At 40.8% G+C, this 21508-nt stretch overlaps 1 protein-coding gene across 1 annotated transcript in view; it reads left to right on the top strand.

Annotated features, from left to right (window-relative positions):
- VSTM4 (V-set and transmembrane domain containing 4) overlaps positions 1 to 16517 on the top strand; it is a 98596-nt gene extending 82079 nt beyond the window's left edge. The window contains exon 8 of the mRNA XM_043596830.1: positions 15133 to 16517. Coding sequence (XP_043452765.1) covers positions 15133 to 15258 — 126 coding nt within the window. The 3' untranslated portion in view covers positions 15259 to 16517. The remainder of the gene's footprint in view (positions 1 to 15132) is intronic.
- The last annotated feature ends 4991 nt before the right edge of the window (positions 16518 to 21508 follow it).

Here is a 21508-nt window from a genome sequence, read left to right as displayed (position 1 = left end):
ATATTAGATCATGGGGCTCTCACTGCCATCACTGTGCCACTATGAAAAGTTTCATGTGTCAAGACCCTCCCCAAGAGATTTATCTATAATCACATTTTAGCTTCCAAACATACATTGGTGAAATCTAGAGACCTCCATCTGTCTGATGACTTATAAAGCCTCTGGCTTTTCTGTGCCTGGCTTTAGCAGGTCCTATGGCTGGTCACCTCTGTGTGTCCTCAGAGCAATTAGCCAGGGGCATGTGACTTTCCATCATGTCAAATTCATTCTGGGAATGTGCTTTGCTAAACATCCTTTGAATTCTCCAGAGTCGAGAGCGTGATGCAAATTTGCTCTGCTCAAGAGTTCCAAGTGACCTCATCCAACCCACGGTGCCAAAAACCTGGATACAACTTTGAAATCTTAATCTCCATCCAAAACTTCTCTCCTGAGTTCCAGATCCTTTCCAAACCTTCCAAAGCTGTAGAGAACACTGGCTCATTGGCCATCAGTTAACTGAATAATCACGTGAAAGCCAGGAAGCGGGTAGGAATTTGGGCAGATATAATCCCAAGGCTTATAGATGTCTGAAGCAACAGAGGAAGTGGGCATGTGGTGCCTCATAGCATGCCTGTGTCCTCCTGTGTGGTGACCAAGGTCCCGGTGTCTAGCCCCTGGCTCAGATTGCCAAGAGGAGCCTATGTCCGCAGTCATAGCTGCATGCTGGCTTTCGGGAGTGCAACTGAATTCCAGCCCTCACCTCTGGGTGGGGATTCTGGTATCAGTTATGCTGTTGAAGCCAGAGGTCCCAGTGGACCAACTGTCTCAGCTCTAAGGAGATCGTGACTAGCCCTGGCATGCAGCCCCTTCTCTAGCTCTAGCCTATCACTGCTTAGCTTCCTATTTCTACCTGTCCAATGGATATCTCTAACCAAGAGTCTGTTGCCACCTCACGCACAGCCCATCTAAAGCAGGGTGGGCCAGTCGGTAGACCTGTGGAACTCAAAATTAAGTCAAGTTCATTTCCAAGCCATGTCGATTCCAACAGGAACAGTAAAGGTGACGCCATAGTTTTCTTTCCTGAGTTTGGACCTATGGGTGCCCATTGAGGGCCCTCCATCAAACAGAGCTTTGCTGATCACACAGCCTCCACCTCCTCGGTGGCCATAGTCCTATGTGCGTGGGCGTGGGGAGGGGAGAATTTGTTTTACTAGGTACTCCTCTGTTGAATAAAAAATGAGCACTTATCTTGAAGGGGGGAGAGGAAGTCTGCCCTCGATAATATGTAATTCTCTCTTGGGTAAATAGATTCCTGATAGTGCAGCCCGTAGAAATGCAATCACATTTTTTAACTCTAAGGTGACGTTAGCATAAACATCCCCATGTCCTAGTTATTGATCTTTTGCTCAGATAATGGTATTACCCAATTGAACTTATGACACTGGAGAACTTGCAGCGGCTACAATTGTATTTTTCTTTTATTCCTGCAATTTAATTCAACGTGCACTTCCAACCGTGATCTCTATGAAAAAATGGTGTTTTGCAGGAGTTGGCGTAGAATGTTAAATCAATCTCTGTCTCTCTCTCCTTTTTCTTCTCTGCCCACCCCCCCCTCTCTCCTCTCTCCTGGTAGGAATGTTAACTTTTAGCTTGAATCCTGGAAACACACCTACCAAATGAAATACTCAGAAACTTCCAAATTAAGAGCTTAAAGCGTGGTGTGTCCCCAAGAGGTGCACAACTTCTGAATTCTTGGGGGTTGACTTTTCTAGTGTTAGCCGTATCAAGTAAGTCCTTCCCCATAGGCCCACTTTCCATAACCAATACTCTAAAAAAGAAGAGCTTAAGTTAGAAGTCAGAGGTCTCCACCTGGGGGTTCTCGTCTGCTGTTGAGTGCCTCACCACTGGCAGAACAGAAAAGATGGGCCGTGGAAGACATGGCATTTCACTGCAAACTGATTTTGTTACAGTTGGAGTCCAGAAGGTTCTATCACTGCATGAGAAAACTGGTCTGTGTGATAATGCTTTCTGAATTCTTCTGAGGTTTTACTATGTGGGAATTTAATCTGGCTCAGTGGCTGTCAGGGAGCACTTGAGTTCAACTCTAGGATCTGGGAGGTCCTTAAGGACAGCGGGAAGGTCACGCAGCTGACGTTTAAACTAAGGTCCAAATTACCCCTGTACCCATGGTCTGCATTCAGCCATGAGACGATGGCCGCAGGGCCACTCTCCTTGCCTCCTCTCCAGGAGTATTTCCACCCACTGAAAGTTAGAAGAATTTTTAAAAATTCCATTCTAGCCTTTCTTTAATGCAGCAACATGTGTCTGTATCTGAAACTCCGTCCCCTTTTGCTCACCAAATCCCCTTCCAGACTAAGGAATGGGTTCTTCCTGGCTGGGAAGAAATGTATCAAAAGTGAGATTACAGGTCTGTTAAACAAAGAGGTTTAGAACAGACAAGATCCCAAGCATTGAACATAAACACCAGGCCCTTATTGGAGAAATAGAGAAACTGACCAGGGGTCTCTGCAGGCTGAGAGGGAAAAGAAGATACAACCAAACAGATGCATTTGCCTCTCACATGTTTGGAAAGTTCTAGGGCCTTTTCTTCTTCTTCTTCTTTTTTTTTTTTACTTAAAAAATTATTTTTAATGTTTTCATTTATTTTTGAGAGAGAGGGACAGACAGAGTGCAAGCTGGGGAGGGGCAGAGAGAGAGAGGGAGACACAGAATCTGAAGCAGGTTCCAGGCTTTGAGCTGTCAGCACAGAGTTCTATAAGGGCCTCAGACTCGTGAACCATGAGATCATGACCTGAGCCAAAGTCGGACGCCCAACTGACTGAGCCACCCAGGTGCCCCTGTAGGGTCTTTTCTAAGGGACGCTGTCAGAACTTCCCAGCAGTTGGTCCGCTTCCCATCCCCCCCGTTTCCTCCTGCTCCTGCTTTTCAGCGAACACGGCGACATCAGACCTCAGTGTCTGAGGCCTGGAAATCCTGCTTCCAGGAGTTTCCTTTGTGTCTGAGTACAGCCTAAAGCATTTGCGAGAGTGTTTGTGAACCACTAGTTCAAGATCGTTGAAGCTTGTACTAGAGTGCCCATGCCCTTCTGTACTCCCTTCACCCCCAAGAGCAGGAATGGGGTCTTGAAGAGGGTCATGTTGAGGGCCAGCAGCTCACAGGGAACAGAGGTGCTTCTCGATTCATCTTCAGAGACTCACTTGATGTGCTCCAGTTTTCCAACTGCCGTAGATGTTGGGAGTGAATCTTCAGCCCATACCCAGGCCACATTCGAATTGTTAAGATCACAGACATCGCCGGAAATACACGTGGGGCCCTGCTGTGGGGTCCTACCCTTGGCTCTGCCCCATTGCATCATCTGCTTTAGCCTTTACATTCTGCTCCTGGCCCCTGGTTTTACCACCAGTTCTACAGTTTTACCAGTAACTGATTATTCCAATAATTTTCTCTAAGCTACTTCTCAATGCACCTAAACCTCCCACTAAAGCATCAGTGCAAAAAAAAAAAAAAAAAAAAAAAAAAAAAAAAAAAAAGTAGCTTGATAAGAACTGGTGAGGAGTCTACATTTACTCCCTTTCATTGGCCATTAGGAATTTATTTCCAGTTAAACAAGCTGGGAAATGTAATTAAGCACATGGTTGATGGTGACAGCCAACTGTGCGTGCCAGAAAAACAATAGGTTCTTTAAAGGTGCCAAGGACCGATATTATGCATCTTCTGTTGGAAACTGTATACACTTCACAATTCGGAGGCTCCTGTGTGCTGCCTCGTATCTTCAATCAAATTATTATATCCCAGAAATATGCATAAGGGAAATGATTCTACACATTTTATGGTGGGTTGTTGCTTGTAGCAGTAATTGAAGTACCTTTCCACTTATGAAAGTACTAATTTTATTTGTTTTTATTGCTTTTCTAGATGCAATTATTTATTTAGTGTGCTTTGGCTTTATTGAATTATGTTTACTATAGGAACATCATAAAAATGTATGAAAACAACACATCAGCCCAGCCAGCCTGGTGACCTGTATTGAGAAAGCTAGTGTTATTTTTCATATCCAAACGTAATGGAATAACTTAAGAATAAACAGATAATCTACACTAGAAAACAATGCAATTTCAAGGTAATGTAATAAAACACCTGGACAATATGATTTCATAAATCCTGGTTCTAAAATTTACATGAGTTGGGTTTTGCGTGCTTATTTGAGGACACATGGCATTTCTAAATGGAATCGTTATAATGTGAAATGTAATTAAACTGTAAGGCAAGATGTAAACGGGATTTTTGTTGGCTTGTAATATATGGACAACTAAGAAGCGATGTGAAGACTTTTGATGTCAAAAGACAGGCAGGAGGCTCTCAGCCCTATAAATGTCCTTAACTTTGAAATGGAAAAATGACCAGTTTGTGAAGGTTGCTGGTTAGTTGCCCCTGATGAGTAGGTACTGGCTCCCTGTCTCTATGATGACGCTTCATTTCGAAAGAAAAGAGGCTTTTTGCTTTAGGCATTCCTTTTAAGAAACTTAAATTGAATGCGAATGGTTTATTTGTCCTGAATTTTGGCGAGATAATCCAAGGTGTAAGCACAAAAAATAAAAAATCAAAACAAAACCATAGCACAACCAAAGCCGAAAAACAAAAACCAAAAGCAGGCTGCTTAAATGAAAATCACGTGTCTTTCATGGCTAGAAATTAGTGACTGACTTTTATTTTTCTGATTATGAATTAAAATTAATTAATGTGTTGTTTACATACGTGTGCCCACTAGAAAATTTAAAAGGTATCCACAAAGGTATATCCTCCCTTCAGCCATCCAGTTTACTTTACCAGAGGGAACCATAGATATCAGGTGCTTGATTTTTCAAGCAGGTTCCAAGGGTTTTCTAAACATATAACATATATACACACATATTTACACAAATGATGGTAACACAGACACGTGTGGTTCCATCATTCTTTTTAAGGAATATACTCCATATACTCCATTGTATGAATATCCCAGTCTTCCACTGATGTCCTTTGAAGTGTTTCCAGATTTTGCTTGTACCAACAAACAAGAGGACCTGTTTCTTCTGTTCCTTTTGACAACCTTTCTTTAAGGTTTGTTAATTCGAAAGACAAAACCTGATGTCTGATTTTATTTTTTTAAGTTTATTTATTTATTTTGAGAGAGAGAGAATGAGTGTGAGTGGGGGAGGGGCAGAGGAGAGAGAGAATCGCAAGCAGGCTCTGCACTGACAGTGCATGGGCTCGATCTCATGAACTCTGATATCATGACTGGAGCCGAAATCAAGTGTCACTGACTCTTAACTGACTGAGCCGCCCAGGCATTCCCTGATGTCTGATTTTCAATTGAGATTCTCTTACTGCTAGAGGTTCAGTCTCATTTGTACGTGTAAGAGCCTACGTATTTCCTTCGCTATGAACACTCTGGTCCAGTCTGTTGTTCTTTGTTTAATTTTCTAATGGGTTATTGGCCGTTATCTCTGTTGAATTGTAAAGCCCTTTGGTATGAGTTGCAAATATTTTCTCCACTTTGTCAGTTGTCCTTTGACTTTATTTAGAGAATACTATGCCGTATATGGCATGAAGATATACATATCTTTTTGCATTGCTCCTGGATTTTTCTATAAAATACCTTCCATACACAGAGGTTATTAAAAAAATTTTTTTTTAATTTCCCCACATTTTCTTCTAGCACTTTTATGAGTTTCTTTTCCACATTAAAAATGTGTAATTTATCTGGAATTTGGTATAAAGAATGATGTAGGGATTTGATTTATTTATTTTTCAAGGGACTACCCAAGTGACCTAACACTATGTATTGAAAAATAATATTTTATTTTATTATTCCAGGGTAATTTCTGGACTTCCTCATGAGTTGCACTGATAGATAGGTGTATTCCTGTGCCAACACCCCAGTATTGTAATTATTACAGCCTTAGATTTTAGTATCAGTCAAGTTGGATTACCAACTATTCTTTTTATAATAAATAAGTGAATATTTATTTAATAATATATATAATAAATAAGTGAATATTTGTTATTGAATAAATTTGATGTATAACATTGTGTAAGTTACATATACACATGTACAAGGCTACTTTGATACCTTTATATGTTGTAACATATATAATATATATAATATATGTATATATAATGTATAATATATATATTATGATTGCCAAGCAGTGATATTTATCACACTACATAACTATAGTACAATATTATTGTCTACATGTATTATCCTGTGCATTAGATCTCAGTACCTTATTTACTACTTGTTACAAGTTTTTACCCTTAAGTACCATCACTCTTGTCTGACTCCTCTCAGTCCCCTGGTAACTACCATCTTGCTCTCTGTTTTTTACAGGTTTAATTTTTTTAGATTCCACATGTATAAGTAATATCACACAGTCTTGTCTTTCTATGACTTACCTAATTAGCATAATGTGCTCAAGGTCCATCCATGTTGTCACAAATGGGACAATGTCTTCCTTTCTCATGGCTGAATAATATCCCATTGTATATATGTAACACATCTTTATCCATTTATTCGTTGATGGGCATTTGGGTGGTTTCCATAGCTTGGTTTTGTGAATCATGCTGCAATAAAATGAGATTGTATAAGGGGCTTCTGGGTGGCTCATTCGGTTACTCATCTGACTCTTGATTTCAGCTCAGGTCTCACATGATCTCATGATCTCACAGTTCGTGAGTTCTAGCTCAAAGTCAGGCTCCACGCTGACAATGTGGAGCCTGCTTGGGTTTCTGCCTCTCCCTTTCTCTCCGCCCCTCCCTGGCTCTTAAGTGCGCTCATGCTCTCTCTCTGTCTCAAAATAAATAAATCTTGAAAAAAAAAATGGGATTGCATATATCTCATTGAAATCCTGTTTTTGTTTCCTTTGGATATATACCCAGAAGTGGAATTGCTGGATTACATGGTAGATCTATTTTTAATTTTTTGAGAAACCTCCACATTGTTTTCCATAGTGGTTTGATCAATTTACATTCTTCTCAACGGTGTTTAAGGGTTCCCTTTTTACCACATCCTCACCAGCTCCTGTGGTCTTTGTCTTCTTGATGATAGCCATTTTAACAAATATGAGGTGATATCTCATTTGCGTTTCCCTGATGATGAGTGATGTTGAGCATCTTTTCATGTGTCTGTTGACCTTTTTGATGTCTTCTTTGGAGAAATGTCTAATTACTTCTTTTGCCAATTTTTAAATTGGATTTTGTTTTGTCTTGTTATTGAGTTCATGGAATTCTTTGTACATTTTGGATATTACTTGGATATTTCAACCCCTTATCCATTATATAGTTTGCAAAAAGTTCTCTCATTCTGTAGGTTCTTTTCATTTTGTTAATTGTTTCTTTTGCTCTGTGGGGGCTTTTGAGTTTGATGTAGTCCCATTTGTTAATTTTTTTCCTTTGTTGTTTGTGCTTTTGGAGATATTTCCAAAAAATGATTGCCAAGATCAGTATCAATGAGCTTCTTCCAAACATTTTCTTCTAGAACTTTCATGGTATCAGACCTTTATGTTTAAGTCTTTGATTCATTTCTAGTTAATTTTTGTGAGTGATATGTGATAGTGGTCCAGTTTCATTATTCTGCATGTGTTTCTACAGTTTTCTCAGCACCATTTGTTGAAGAGACTATCCTTTCACTGTTATGTGTTATTGGCTTCCTTGTCAAAAATAAATTGACCATATATGCTGGAGTTTTTCAATTGGCTGATGTATCTATCTATATCTGTACCAGTATTATACTGTTTTTTATTACTATGGCTTTGTAGTATAGTTCGAAATCTGGAAGCACAATACCACTGGCTTTGTTCTTTTTCTCAGGACTGCTTTAGCTGTTTGTTTTTTTGTTTTTGTTTTTTTTTTTTGTGTGGTTCCACACAAATTTTAGGATTGTTTCTTTTATTTCTGTGAAGAACGCCTTTGGTATTTTGATCGGGATTAAGTAGAATCTGTAGATGGCTTTAGATAGTATGGCCATCTTAACAATATTAATTCTTCCAATCCACGAACATGGGATATCTTTCTGTTTGCTTGTGTCTTCTTCAATTTCTTTCAGCAAAGTATTGTAGTCTTTGTTGTATAGATCTTTCACTTCCTTGGTTAAATTTATTCCTAAGTTTTTTTTTTTGATGTTATCATGAATGGGTTCATTTTCTTTACTTCTTTTTTGGATGCTTCATCATTAGTGTAAAGGAATAAAGTTGATTTCTATATGCTGGTTTTGTATCTTGCCATTTTACTGAAATAGTTTTTTTTTTTACTAGTTCTTTGGGATTTGCTCTATATAGGAATCATATCATCAGCAAATAATGATAGTTTTACTTCTTTCTTTCTCATTTGAATGCATTTTATTGCTTTGTCTTGCTTAATTGCTTTAGCTAGGACTTCCAGTATTATATTGAATATGAGTGGTGAGAGTGGGCATCTTGACTTGTTCCTGATCTTAGGAAAAGTGCTTTCAGTTTCTCTTCATTAAGTATAATGTTAGCTGTGGGTTTGTCATATATGGCCTTTATTATGTTGAATATGTTTCTTCTGTATCTAGTCTGTTAATGGTTTTTATCCTGAAAGGATATTGTATTTTGATCATTGAGATGATCATGTGATTTTTATCTTTCACTTTATTGATGTGATGAATTACATCTATTGATTTGTGTATGTTGAACCATCTTTGCGTACCAGGGATAAATCCCACTTGGTCGTGGTGTATAATCCTTTTAATATGTTCTTGAATTTGATTTTCTAACATTGTCTTGAGAATTTTTACATCTATAGTCATCAGGGATATTGGTTTATAGTTTTCTTTTCTTGTGGTGGCCCTGTATGGTTTCTGTTATCAAAGTGATGATGACTGCATAGAGTGAGTTTGTAAGTATTCCCTCCTGCCTGATAGTTTGGAAGAGTTTGAAGAGGATTGGTATTAATTATTCTTTACATGTTTGGTAGAATTTTCCAGTAGCGCTAGCCTTGAAGTTTTTTTGTGTTGGGAGGTTTTTATTATTATTATTACTGATTAGTAATTACTGATTACTATCTGTTTAGCTTTTGTATTTCTCCCTGATTCAGTCTTCTTAGGTTGTGTGTTTCTAGAATGTACACATTTCTTCTCAGTTATGTAATTTATTGGCATATAATTGTTCATCCTAGTCTCTTATAATTCTGTGTATTTTTGTAGTATCTATTCTAATGTCTTCTTCATTTCTAATTTTTTTGAGACTTCTCTATTTTTTTAATTAATCTAGCTAAAGCTTTGTCAATTTTATCTTTTCAAAGAACTAGCTCTTAGTTTCACTGATCCTTTCTATTATTTTTTCTGGTTTCTATTTCATTTATTTGCACTCTGATCCTTACTTTTTCCTTCTTTCTGTTAACTTTGGGCTCCATTTGTTTTCTTTTTTTAGTTCCTTGTGGTGTAAAATTAGGTTGTTTGAAAGCTTTCTAATTTCTTAATATATTATTATTGTTATAAACTTTCCTTTCAGAACTGATTTTGATACATCCCACAATATTTGATATGTTGTGTTTTCATTTTCATGAGATAATTTTTATTTCCCTTTTGATTTTTTCTTTGATCCAATGGTTGTTTATAAGTGTGCTGTTTAGTTTCCACATATTTTTAGATTTTCTCACTTTCCTTTTGTTGATTTCTAGTTTCATACCATGTGGTAAGAGGAGATAGCTGTTATGATTTCAGTCTTCTTAAATTTGCTAAGATTAGTTTTGCGGCCTGACATATGATCTATCCCGGAGAATGTTCCATGTGCACTTGAGAAATTGTGTATTCTGCTGCTGTTGGGTGAAATGTTCTGTATATGTCTGTTAAGTCCATTTATTCTAAAGTGTGTTTCAATTTAAATACTTCCTTGTTGATTTTTCTATCTGAATGATCTATCCATTGTTGATAGTGGGGTATTGAAGTCCCCTACAATTATTGTATTGTTGTCTATTTCTCCTTTAAGATCTTTTATTAATTACTTAATTACTTTTATTAGTTAACCAATATATAATATACTTACAAACTTAAGTAACATTGATTACTTAATATAATTAATATATACTTAATTTCATTGCTTAGATTTTGGGAACATATTTGTTTGTAATCATTATATCTGCTTGATGGATTGACCCCTTTATCATTATGTAATGACCTTTGTCTCTGAATACCCTTTTTAGCTTTAAGTCTATTTTGTCTGATGTAAGTATGGCTATACTTAATTTTTTATTTCAGCTGGCTTGGAATATCTTCCATTCTTTCACTTTGAGCCTATATGTGCCTTTAGAGCTGAAATGAGTCTCCTGTAGGCAGCATATAGTTGGGTCTTATTTTTTTTATCTGTCCAGCCACTTTGTGCCTTTTGATTGGTGAGTTTAATCCATTTACATTTATGGTGATTATTGATATGTATATTTTATCTTTTGCCTTCTGATTATTTTGTCTTTCCCGTGTTTCTGTTTCCTTCTGTTTCTGTCTACCTTTGTAAGTAGGTAGTTTTGCATGGACATTGGCATAGCCTCCCCCCTCCCCTTTTTTTGATGTTTTGTGTCTATCTTCTAGATATTTGCTTTGTAGTTACCAAATATGCTTTGTAGTTTACATAAAACATTTCATAGATAAAATAGTTCTTTTTCTGGTGATAGCAATTTATCTTCATTTGCCTATGAAAGTTCCATCCTTGGGCACCTTTTGGGATGAGCACTGGGTGTTGTATGGAAACCAATTTGACAATAAATTTCATATATTGAAAAAAAATAATAAAGAAAGAAAGAATGAAAGAAAGAAAGAAAGAAAGAAAGTTCCATCCTTTTCCTCTGCCTCTTCTATATTTTTGATGTCACAAATTATCTCTCTTTATACTGTGATTTTGTTATCAAGTTGTTCCCATTATTTTTAATGCTCTTTTCCTTTACACTTTATGCTATAGTTAAGAGTTTAATATACTATTTTAAAGAAGAGTTACCATATTCTAATTCTGTTTATCCCCTTAATCAGAGTTTTGTGTACTTTCATTTTTTTCATTTCAGCTTGAGGATCACCTTTCAACATTTCTTGTAAGGCAGGTCTACTGGTGGTGAACCCTCTCCGCTTTTGTTTATCTGGGAAAGCCTTTATTTCTCCTTCATTTTTGAAGGATAACTTTGCCAGATATTCTTAGCTGACAGTTTTTATCTTCCCATATAATATGTCATTCCTCTCTCTCCTGGGATGCAGAGTTTCTGCTGAGAAATCTGCTGATAGCCTAACAGGAGTACTTTTTTAGGTTACTATCATTTTTTCCCCCTTGGCTGCCTTTAATATTCTTTATTGTTGACTTTTGACAATTTTACTCTAATGTGACTTGGAGAGGGTCTTTTTGCATTGAGCTAGTAAGGTGTCCTATTAGCTTTGTGGGCTTGTATACCCAGTTCCTTCTCCACGACTGGAAAATTCTCAGCTATTATTTCTTTAAATAGGCTCTCTTCCCTTCTCTTCCCTCCTCCTTCTGGGATACCCATAATGTTGGCTTTTCTTTCTTTTTTTTTTTTTAATTTTTTAAAATGCTTATTTTTGAGAAAGAGTGAGAGCAAGTGGGGGAGGTGCACAGAGAGAGGGGAACAGAAGATCTGAAGTGGGCTCTGTGCTGATAGCAGAGAGCTCGATGCAGGGCTTAAAACTGAAGTCAGATGCTTAACTGAGTGAGCCACCCAAGCGCCCTTTATTTTGGCTTTTCTAATGGAGTCAGATCATTCACATAGAATTCCTTCACTATTTAAAAATTTCAGCTCTCTCTCCTCTTCCACCTGAATCATTTCTATATTTCTGTCCTTGAGCTTACTAATTCTCTCTTCCTTTTGATCTGCTCTATTTCCAGTATGTTCTAATGCATCCTTCCTCTCATTTATTCAGTCCTTCAGCTCCAGAATTCCTGTTTGGTTCTGCTTTGGAATTTCAGCCTCTTTGATAAAGCACGCCTTCTGTTTATTAGTTTGATTGCTAAAATCACTGTACTGTCCTTCTGAGTTTTCTTTTGGCTTTTGAACTTCTTTACAAGTATTTTGAATTACCATTTAGATTACTGTATTCCATGTCTTTGGGTTTGGTTACTGGAAATTGTCATTTTATTTTTCTGATACCATGTTACTGTGATTTTTTAAATATTACTGTGATTTTCACCTATTACTATGATTTTTCATGGCGGTTGATGAGAAGTGGCTCTGCCACTGCATTTGAAGTAGCGAACACCCTTTTTCATGTAGGTGAGGTTTTGTTAACATTGATTCCAACAGTTCAACAGGTTGGTAGTTAGGAGCCTTCCTTTTGTTTTCCAGAAGGTGGCGCTATAGCACAAGTTTCTGCCTTCTGTTAAGGAAGCTGACTGGCTGCTAAGGTTGGGAGCACTATGCATTTAGAAAAAACAAAGGTGCTGGCAGTTGGGGGGCTGTGGGCAGAGCAGGAGTGAGGAGGGAAGGTGTGTACTTAGTGCTTTGGGCTTTGGGTGTACCCACTGCTACGTAGGGGGATCCTGACGCAAGGATGGGCTTTTTGCCTTCTGGGACAGACAGCAGGAGACACTTTCCTTCCGTTCCTTTCCCTCCCCCAGTCACTGTGGTCAGTCAGAGAGAGCAACTGCTCCCTCCAGCTATAATGCGCATGGCCAGGCAGACCCCCCTCCCCACCCCCACCCCCCCATCACTGCCTTCACCCTCTACCTCCTGTATCAGTAAGGTGGTGCTGGCTGGTTTCTGGACCAGCCCACACCTTCTCTGTCATCACCACCAATGCCACTGCTGCCCCCCACCCTCTCTGCAGTCTCCTCTGCAGTCCAGTCCCCCCACCTTTGAGTGCACAGATGGACAGATCTCTCGGGTGTCTTTTGGTATGCTGTGCAGAGGCACTTTTCTTTTCAGTTGTGGATGTCCAATCAGTTGTAAATTGATGGGGAAAGGAAAAGAAAGTGGAATGGCTCATGGTGCTGTGATCCTGACATCACTCCATAATAAACCACCAATTATTCTTTATTTTAATAATGTTCCTTAATCATGGCAAGAAAATATACACGGGTGACCCCTTTATTCAAAAGTTGTTTTTCACAAAAAAATTCTTTTTAATTTTATTAAATGCTTTTTCAGCATCTATAGAGATAGTCATATTGGTTTTTTGCATCTGTTGCTATAGTGGATTATACTGGTAGCTTTTTCTAATATTGAACCATCTTTGCATTCCTGGAACATGGTTATGTATCTTTTAATCTGCTTCTTCATTCTGAGTCAATATGATTTAAAATTTACATTAATAAATGAGGTTGTTTTCAAATACATGAAGGGGCATCTGGGTGACTCAGCCAGTTGAGCGTCCAATTCTTGATTTCATCTCAGGTCATGATCCCAGGGTTGTGGGATCAAGCCCCAGGTCAGGCTCCACACTGAGAATGGAGACTTCTTGAGATTCTCTCTCTCTCTCTTTCTTTCCCTTTGCCCCTCTCCCCTGATCTCTCTCTCTCTAATGTAAAAAAAATTTTTTCTTAAATAAAATACATGAAGTTTTTCTTCCTCTTTTAATGCTCTGGGTAAATTTAATTACATTGGAATTATCTTTTCCTTAAAAGAATTTGTTTTAGAAAGTCTCCTATAAAAATGCCTGGGCCTGGTGTTTTTGAGAAAGAGCTCTTTAACAATATTTCCTTTCTTCCTTTCTTCCTTCCTTTTTCCCTCCCTCCTTATTTCTTTTCTTTCCTTTCTTTTATTTCTTTTTTTGATGATAATTAGTACATTCATATTTTCTGGAGTTTATAATTTATATTTGTTGAAACATTACCTACTTTATCCTGCGTTTCATAATTTTGGGCAATGAGTTGAGCAAAGTCGTTTTTTTTTTTTTTAATTCAAAAATTTATTTACATTATATCCCCTTCCTCATTTCCTATTTTATTCACTTGTGCTTTTTACCTTTTTATCTTTATTAATTTATTTTTCAGTTTATTTATTTTATTGGTGCTTTCCAAGCACAGGCTTTTGGGTATTTTTATAATTCTGCTGTTTTCCTGCTTGCTTTCTTTTCTTTCTTTGAGGGGAGGAGGGGCAGAGGGAGATGGAGAGAGACAATCTTAAGCAGGCTCCACACCCAGCACAGAGCCCAGTGTGGGGCTCAATCCCACAAACCTGGGATCATGACCTGAGCTGAAATCAAGAATCAGAACTTAACTGACTGAGCCACCCAGGTGCCCCTGTTTTTCTGGTTTCTGATTCATAGAGTCTGGTTCTAATTGTATTGGTCTTTCTTTCTTTTTTTTTTTTCCATTTATTTTGTTCTTTTCTAACTTCTTCAATTGGATGCTCGACCCATTTAATTCATAGAATTAACATAAATATTTAAGACTATGATTTATCTGTGAGTACTTCATTCTTTGGGCTCTGGTAAGTAATATTTTCTTTTTTCATTGTTATCAAGATATTCCAAACCTTTAGTTTTATCCAGGTTGAGTCATTCGAGAAAAATGCTCATTCTAATTTTGTTATTAATTTCTAGAATTTTGGGTTTCTGTCACTATCTTTATTTTTTCCTTTTGATCAGAAACTGTTAGTTACATTATTTTTACTTCTCAGAATTAAAGTTTACTTTGTGACCTAATGTTTAATCGCTTTTTGTTAGTGTTCTATGTTGACTCAAGAATAAATCATAGTGACGGGCACCTGGTGGCTCCGTCAGTTGAGAATGAAACTCTTGGTTTCAGCCCAGCTCGTGATCTCACAGTTCATGAGTTGGAGGCCTGTGTTGGGCTCTAAGCTGCCAGAGTGATGCCTACTTAGGACCATCTCTCTGTCCGTCTCTCTCTGCCCCTCTCATGCTCTCTCTCTCTCTCTCTTCTCTCAAAATAAATAAATAAACTTAAAAAATATATTAAAAAAAGAATAATCGTAGTGCCTCTTTATAGGGCATAGTGTTCTTTATAAGGCAATAAGATCTATATTGTTATGTTATTTAATTTTTATATGTCCTTGGAAAATTTTTGTCCATTTGTTTCCCTTTGGGTCCCCAGAATGCGATGAAAATGCACCCCTGATGAATGAATATATGATGCGGAACGCCTGTGGTCAGCTGGAATTGTTTTGTGTTTTGTCTTCCAGCCAAAGATTGCTGAGGAGAACCTGACCTACGCCGAGCTGGAGCTGGTCAAACCCCACCGGGCCGCCAAAGGCCTCCCCACCAGCACCGTCTATGCCCAGATCCTCTTTGAAGAGAACAAGTTGTAATGCTGTGCCCTCTTCCGTGGTCCTATTTAATACCTGCCATCCCGGTTATTTATGACACTTTGGAAACAAAGTCCTTATTTTTGTATTTTCACTCGTGCCTTCTGCGTGGCAGAGAGACCCTTCCCAACAGCGCTCCAGGTGCCTTTGAGGAGAGGTGTGAGGCACGAGGTACGAGGCTCCTCTCCACAAAAGATTAGGGGCCACCGACCTTGGACAAACCTCCCAGGACAAGATTTTCTGAGTCTGAGCCCTGAGAAGTGTGGACTCGGATTCTGAGAGTACCCAAGGAGATTGTTCTGCTGAGCCAAACCCCTTCGTGTTTTCTTCTTCTTTCTTTGGGTTTTAATCTTTTAAAAATCTTATTTTAATCTTCTGTTCTTCCTGTATTTGTGATATCAAGCTCATAGCATATAGCTAGAAGAAATACCATTATAGGCCAAAGTGTGTGAGATGGCAGATATGTACTAGTTGGTTTTCAGAAGGTCACAGAACGTTCCTAAGGCATCTAGAGCAGAGCAGACTGCTTACTGCAAACGATCACTCAAGGTAGCATCTCTTGTTTTAAACAGATGCACTGAACCTGGTGATTTAAGGGCGGAGAGGCAGATTGTGGGGCTAACAGTCAGCCGTCTGTAAATACCCCAGTGCCATCTCCCCAGCTGTGATCGCCCAAGGCCACAGGGCAAGTAGCACACCCTATTTTAAAGGGCTTCCATAACCCTCATCAGGGTGCACCTATATTGGTATAGAAACTTACATCCTCCAAGAAGTCCTACTCGTCTCCAAAGGAGCAAGGGAGGGACTTAGCCATCCATTGACACACTGGAGGAAGCGGGCCCCTCGGAACTGTGTTGAGGTTACCAGCTCTAATTGAACGTCCACTCGTATGTGGGCAAAGTTTTGTGCCTGGTTCCCCTAGTGGAGGAGAGTAAGAAGTGCAAGCCGAGTTGGGAAAATGTGTTTTAAAGACCCTACTCTTGGAACGTGCCTTGTCCAACTCAACTTCATGGGTGATTTCTAATGTGTTTGGGTTGGGGTCAGGCAGGGGTGCATGGTATACACATCTGTGTGGAAGTTTCTCTGCAGGACTGGTACAACACCCAGAAACTCACTGGAGATGGAAACGTTCTAGAAGAGAGCCATCCTGTCACACTTCTTGGGTGGGTGTGCTCTGGGCGGTTATTCACTGCGCACTGCAGACATTGTTTGCCTTTGTAACGGATCATGTATATATGGTAAATTATATATTTTAAACACAACCTTGAGTGTGAGTTGTGCCCTTCTGTATAGCTGTGCGAACTTGGTCAAGTTTCTTACTCCCTAATTATCTCGTTATAGTATAAAGAGATTATAGTATAGTATAAATTATCACGTTTATAGTAAGGTGACTTAATCTCTCATAGAATTCTTGTAATGGGATGATGAATACCGCAAGATTCTGGATACTATAAAATTGCTTCACATTACACTGTGTTAACATTCATGTGACAGTCAGTATGTATTTTCGAAATGAAAGTTTCTTTACAGTGTAAGGCTCTCGTTACAATAGCTTCAAAAAATAAATGTGTCCGTGAACTTAGCTCTACGGTAACACTCCCAAAGACCCATGATAGCTTATGAGTACCTCTTGTGGTTTATTGGAAAGGGTCCAAATTGGAAGCAGGTAGATTTTCTAGAAGCAGAAATAGCCTGACTTTACAAAGGGGAAGTCGATCTCTCTGGTCTACACCTGCATCTCATTCCCTTTCCACCTGCCAGATTTCAAAGATAGTGAATAAACCACGCAGCTTTGGGGGAAGAAATACCACTTGAAAGAATTGTCTGGAACTTTCCAGGGGATCCTTTAGGAGAGGAGACTATATGGTTGGCATACAGTGCATATCATAATTATCATAGGCAGCGTATCCTATTTTATCATGGCAATGTTCCAACAGAGCATGGTTCTATGGTGTTTTGAGGAAGGAGGGTGATTTCTTCATTTGCACAAGGAACCATATGGGCTAGTGGGGCCTGAGGATGCCAGGTGGGGTTGGAGTGTGAAGTGTGTGAAGAGGAGATTGTGGGGAGAGGCAAGAGGGTAGGGGGCCCCTAGGCTACTGCAGAAGTGAACTGAACTCAATCCCATCAAGCCCATCTCCTTAAATTTAGTGAAAGCTGAGGGCCATGACGTGTGGAAAGAAACACATTCCGCTAAGAAGAGCTGGCAGCTGCAAGTTAGGGTAACAAGTCGTTGCTCTAGATTCAATTCAGACTTTGGCTCCAGAATTCTGCTCATAGCTGCACAAACCCACGTGACACTGTGTGGCTGGGGGACCAGCTGGACCTCGAGTATAAAAGACCATCACCTCCTACTGAAAACGCTTCCCAAAGGAATCCTGGAAGCTACTGTCAACATCCAAGCAGAGCTCATCCCACCATTATGTCCAGAAGCCAAACATCCAAGTTCTGCTCACAACTAGAAGCAATGGGTGATCTGTCCCTGGTGCTTATTTGCGGTGATAAATCTTGATGTTATTGTCATAGTAAACCTTAAAAAAAAATGGGTGAATTATTCCCTATCAAATAAACCACTAACCATGCCTTAACATTTATTTCTAAAAATGAGTAAGAGGAATCATCCCAATAGAAATTAGGAAAAGTTTTCCTAAGTATCTCATCTATTTCATCCCAATAGAAATTAGGAAAAGTTTTTCATCTTGTTTTTACTATCAGGCATCTATTGAAACAACTATATATATGCAGTTTTTTTAAAAAAAATTTAATGTTTTTGTTTAGTTTTGAGAGAGAAAGAGAGAGACTGAGCGTGAGCGGGGGAGGGGCAGAGAGAGAGGGAGACACAGAATCCAAGGCAGGCTCTAGGCTCTGAGCTGACAGCAGGGAGCCCAATGCGGAGCTGGAACTCGTGAACCATGAGATCATGACCTGAGCTGAAGTCAGAGGCTTAACTGACTGAGCCACCCAGGCGCCCCTATATAAGCATTTTTCATAAGGGACAATTGCTTGCATATTTACATGAAGTCAAAACAAGCAAGAATCCATTGCACAGTAGACACTCTCAGATTTGGTGGTGAATTTTGACCTAGGCCAGGCATGGCACGGAATCATGGCAGGAAGGAAGGCAGCAAAAAAGGGCATCCCCAAGCCCTGAACTAAAGCAGCCGTGGTGGGGGAAAAAGGTTGGGATTTCTTTGGGATCGCATCTTCATTAAAGCATCGTGATCCTGTTAGTTCACAGGGCAAGTCAGAAAAAGCCAGGCCTCCCCCCTCCTGATATTTCCTGGAGTGAAAATGACATTGGGGCACTTGGTATTTTTGGTGCATGGTCATCTGGGTTGTCCTGAACATCAGGAAACCCAAAGACTCACTTGTATAAGAACACTAAACCAGTTGATGCTTTTAGGGACTATCCACACCCTTGTTCATCACTCAGCCTCTGATATGCATGACCGCAACCTAGGCTGGGCCAAGAATGGGGTTCATGCTCCAGGCCACAAAAAAAAAAATGGCCCAAAGCGTGCATGAGGCCTGTTCTGGGCTGATCAGAATCCTTGGGAGAAACAAACCATCTTTCTCTTGGGGAGCGAAGCTGGGATGCCACCTATCAGCTATGCCTCCGGCCACGTCTCTGGCAATAGGGAGGCCTTGAAAAATGAAGGAGACTCTGAGAAACAGGGAGGAAAACGTCTTAGGAGCACAGAATCCAAGCTCCCAGACCCAAAATTCCTCAGGCGTTTCTCTTTCCTTCAGATCTTCCTTTGATTCCATTAACGACCCTAGTTTTGTTCGAGCGCATCATGTTGCAATGGAGAGAATTCGGACCTTTACGGTATGTGTCAAAGTTGCTTCCCAGCTCAGGAAGCAAAAGAGTTGCACTGTCACCACCCAAGGACTCCACCTGCATTAGGTCCCATGACGTACTTGTAGCCACGGGCCCCTGCCGTGCTCTGCACTTTCTTACTGAGTGGGGCCTCTCAGGGCCCTGAGGACACGCTTCTCGATGGAAAGGGACTGTCAGGTTTCAGGACTGATATTGGCCTCACGGAAGGGCCCTCTGGTTTGGAGGAGAGACACCAGCAGGCTTGGAGTGGTACTAAGCGTCACTGGGGACAGCAGGGGAAGGGCACAGGGCAGAGATTCAAATGAGCCCTATTATATGGATGCTGGAGGGTGCCTTTTTGTGTGGCCGTGAAGTTTAGCGTGGCTTCCGTATATGTTCTATAGGACATGATGTTTTTCAGTATCCGTATATTTCCTGGAGAGGGAGGGAGTTCTCATGTTTAGCCCATTACTAGGTGAGGCAGCCACATGGTGGGGATGTTGACTCTCCATCCCGTCCTGCCCCACCCCACCCTGGACAGAAGCTATTCACTCACTGGGAGGAACACAAAGAAGAAATTCATGGCTTAGAAGAAGGGTCCGCCTTCAGCGTGGACAGCTTGAGTGTGAGCTACAGAGGAGGTGTCCAGATGGGTAGGATAGACTAGTGCTCCCTAATCTGTAACACATCACCGGATCCTATTAAACTGTGAATCCTGGGTCAGGAAGTCTGGGTGGGGGCCTGGGAGTCTATGTTTCTGACAAGCTTCCAGGGAATGCCCATGCTTCTGAATCTGGACCACAGTTTGAGGGGCATGGATGTAAACTGTCGGGGAATGTGGATCTGGAACCCCTGGAGGGTTGGGGGCTATCCTCAGAGTATAGGTCACAGCTGAGGCCCTGAGAGTGCGCAAAATCCCCAGGGAGAGGTGGACCCATGCAGAGGGAAGACGCCTGGCCTGAGGCCCGAGCGGTGGGGAGCTCTCTGCTGGCAGCTCCAGAAGCAGGTGAGGAGCCTGAAGGAGGCCAGGGAAGAGCAACCAATCAGAGGAATGGCAGGGGCTGGACAAAGCCATGTCTGGGAGTTTCTCGAAGGAGGAAGGGCTCAGCAGTGTGCATTCTGCAGAGGTCAGACAGAATAGAGGTTGAGCCTTCGTTCGTTCCGAATTATTCGTACACTTCACATTTTTAAAAATGGTTTGTTTTGCCCGGGAAAACAATTCCCCAAGTGCGCAAGGCTACCCGGCTTTGGCCTGGAGCCACATGTGCTCGCTGAGCGTATTCTCCCCCCAAGCCATCAGCGTCTTTCCGTGGGGTGGCGATTTGGGGAAGACTCTTAATGCGTAGGGTGGGGTGTGGGGGTGGCCACTGCGGTTTTCCGCTCCTTCTGTTGTCATTGATAGAAGACGGCTTGGTGTCTACTTTCTAATAAACCCAGCTCGATTAGCTTCATGCCAATTTAGCGTCTGATTGTCGAGCGTTAATGTACTGGACCCTGTAGTTTTAAAGAGGATTAGAGATGTTTACAGCTTTGGTTAAACGCACCTTGTTCTTCCACATTAAACTTTATTACAAGTGTTCTCCATCAGCAAACAGAGAAAAACTCATTAGGAGCTGGTCTGGGTGGGGGCCGCGCTGCTGCTGACAGTTCCAGCACTCGGTTTTCCTTTATTACAGCTTCCTAGCTGGCAGTTGGATGGGATTGCTCCCTATTTACGAGTACGGTTAGGACCTCAGGCTCCTAGGTCTGTGGGGGGATCATAGGGAATCCAGGAACAGCCAGGAATTTTTACGCAGAAGTCTTGTGTAGCTTGTGTGAGGGCCTGATGCCCTCTTCAGTTTTTCTGAAGGAGCCCATGCTCCATGTAAGATAAGATTTTTTTTTTTTTTAAGAGAGAGAGTGAGCAGAGGAGAGAGAGGGCAGAGTGAGAGAATCTCAAGCAGGCTCCACACTGAGCAGGGAGCCCGATGTGGGGCTCAATCCCATGACCCTGGGATCGTGACCTGGGCCAAAATCAAGAGTCAGAGGCTTAACCAACTGAGCCACCCGGGCACCCCAAGTTGGGACCTTTAGAGACTCTATGCCAGGGTCCTAGCAGCAAGGTCCCCTAGGAGTGCCATGATGATATCTGTCACTTTACAGCTGGGGAGTAGGACTGGGAAGTAAGGACTGGGAAGGGACCTGATATTTGGTGGCCAAGCCAGGTTGGAACCAAGCTTTTGTCTCCAAGCCTGGTGACCACCCCCGGCAAAACCCCAGCCCAAACCCCCCAACTCCACCACCGAGCTCTGGCCCCAGGCAGCCTGCCATTCCCACCGCCAGTCCCCAGCTTCTCAGGGACCCCAGGTCTGAGTGCCCTGTGTCTGCACTGCTCCCAGTCAGTCGGCATTCTTTAAACTGTGTTTTTCCTGCTCATTCTTCCATCTCTTCTGG

Source organism: Prionailurus bengalensis, chromosome D2 (genome assembly GCF_016509475.1).
Source record: "Prionailurus bengalensis isolate Pbe53 chromosome D2, Fcat_Pben_1.1_paternal_pri, whole genome shotgun sequence".
Taxonomy (NCBI): domain Eukaryota; kingdom Metazoa; phylum Chordata; class Mammalia; order Carnivora; family Felidae; genus Prionailurus; species Prionailurus bengalensis.
Note: the sequence above shows the minus strand (reverse complement) of the source record. Positions and strands in the feature narration are given on the sequence as shown.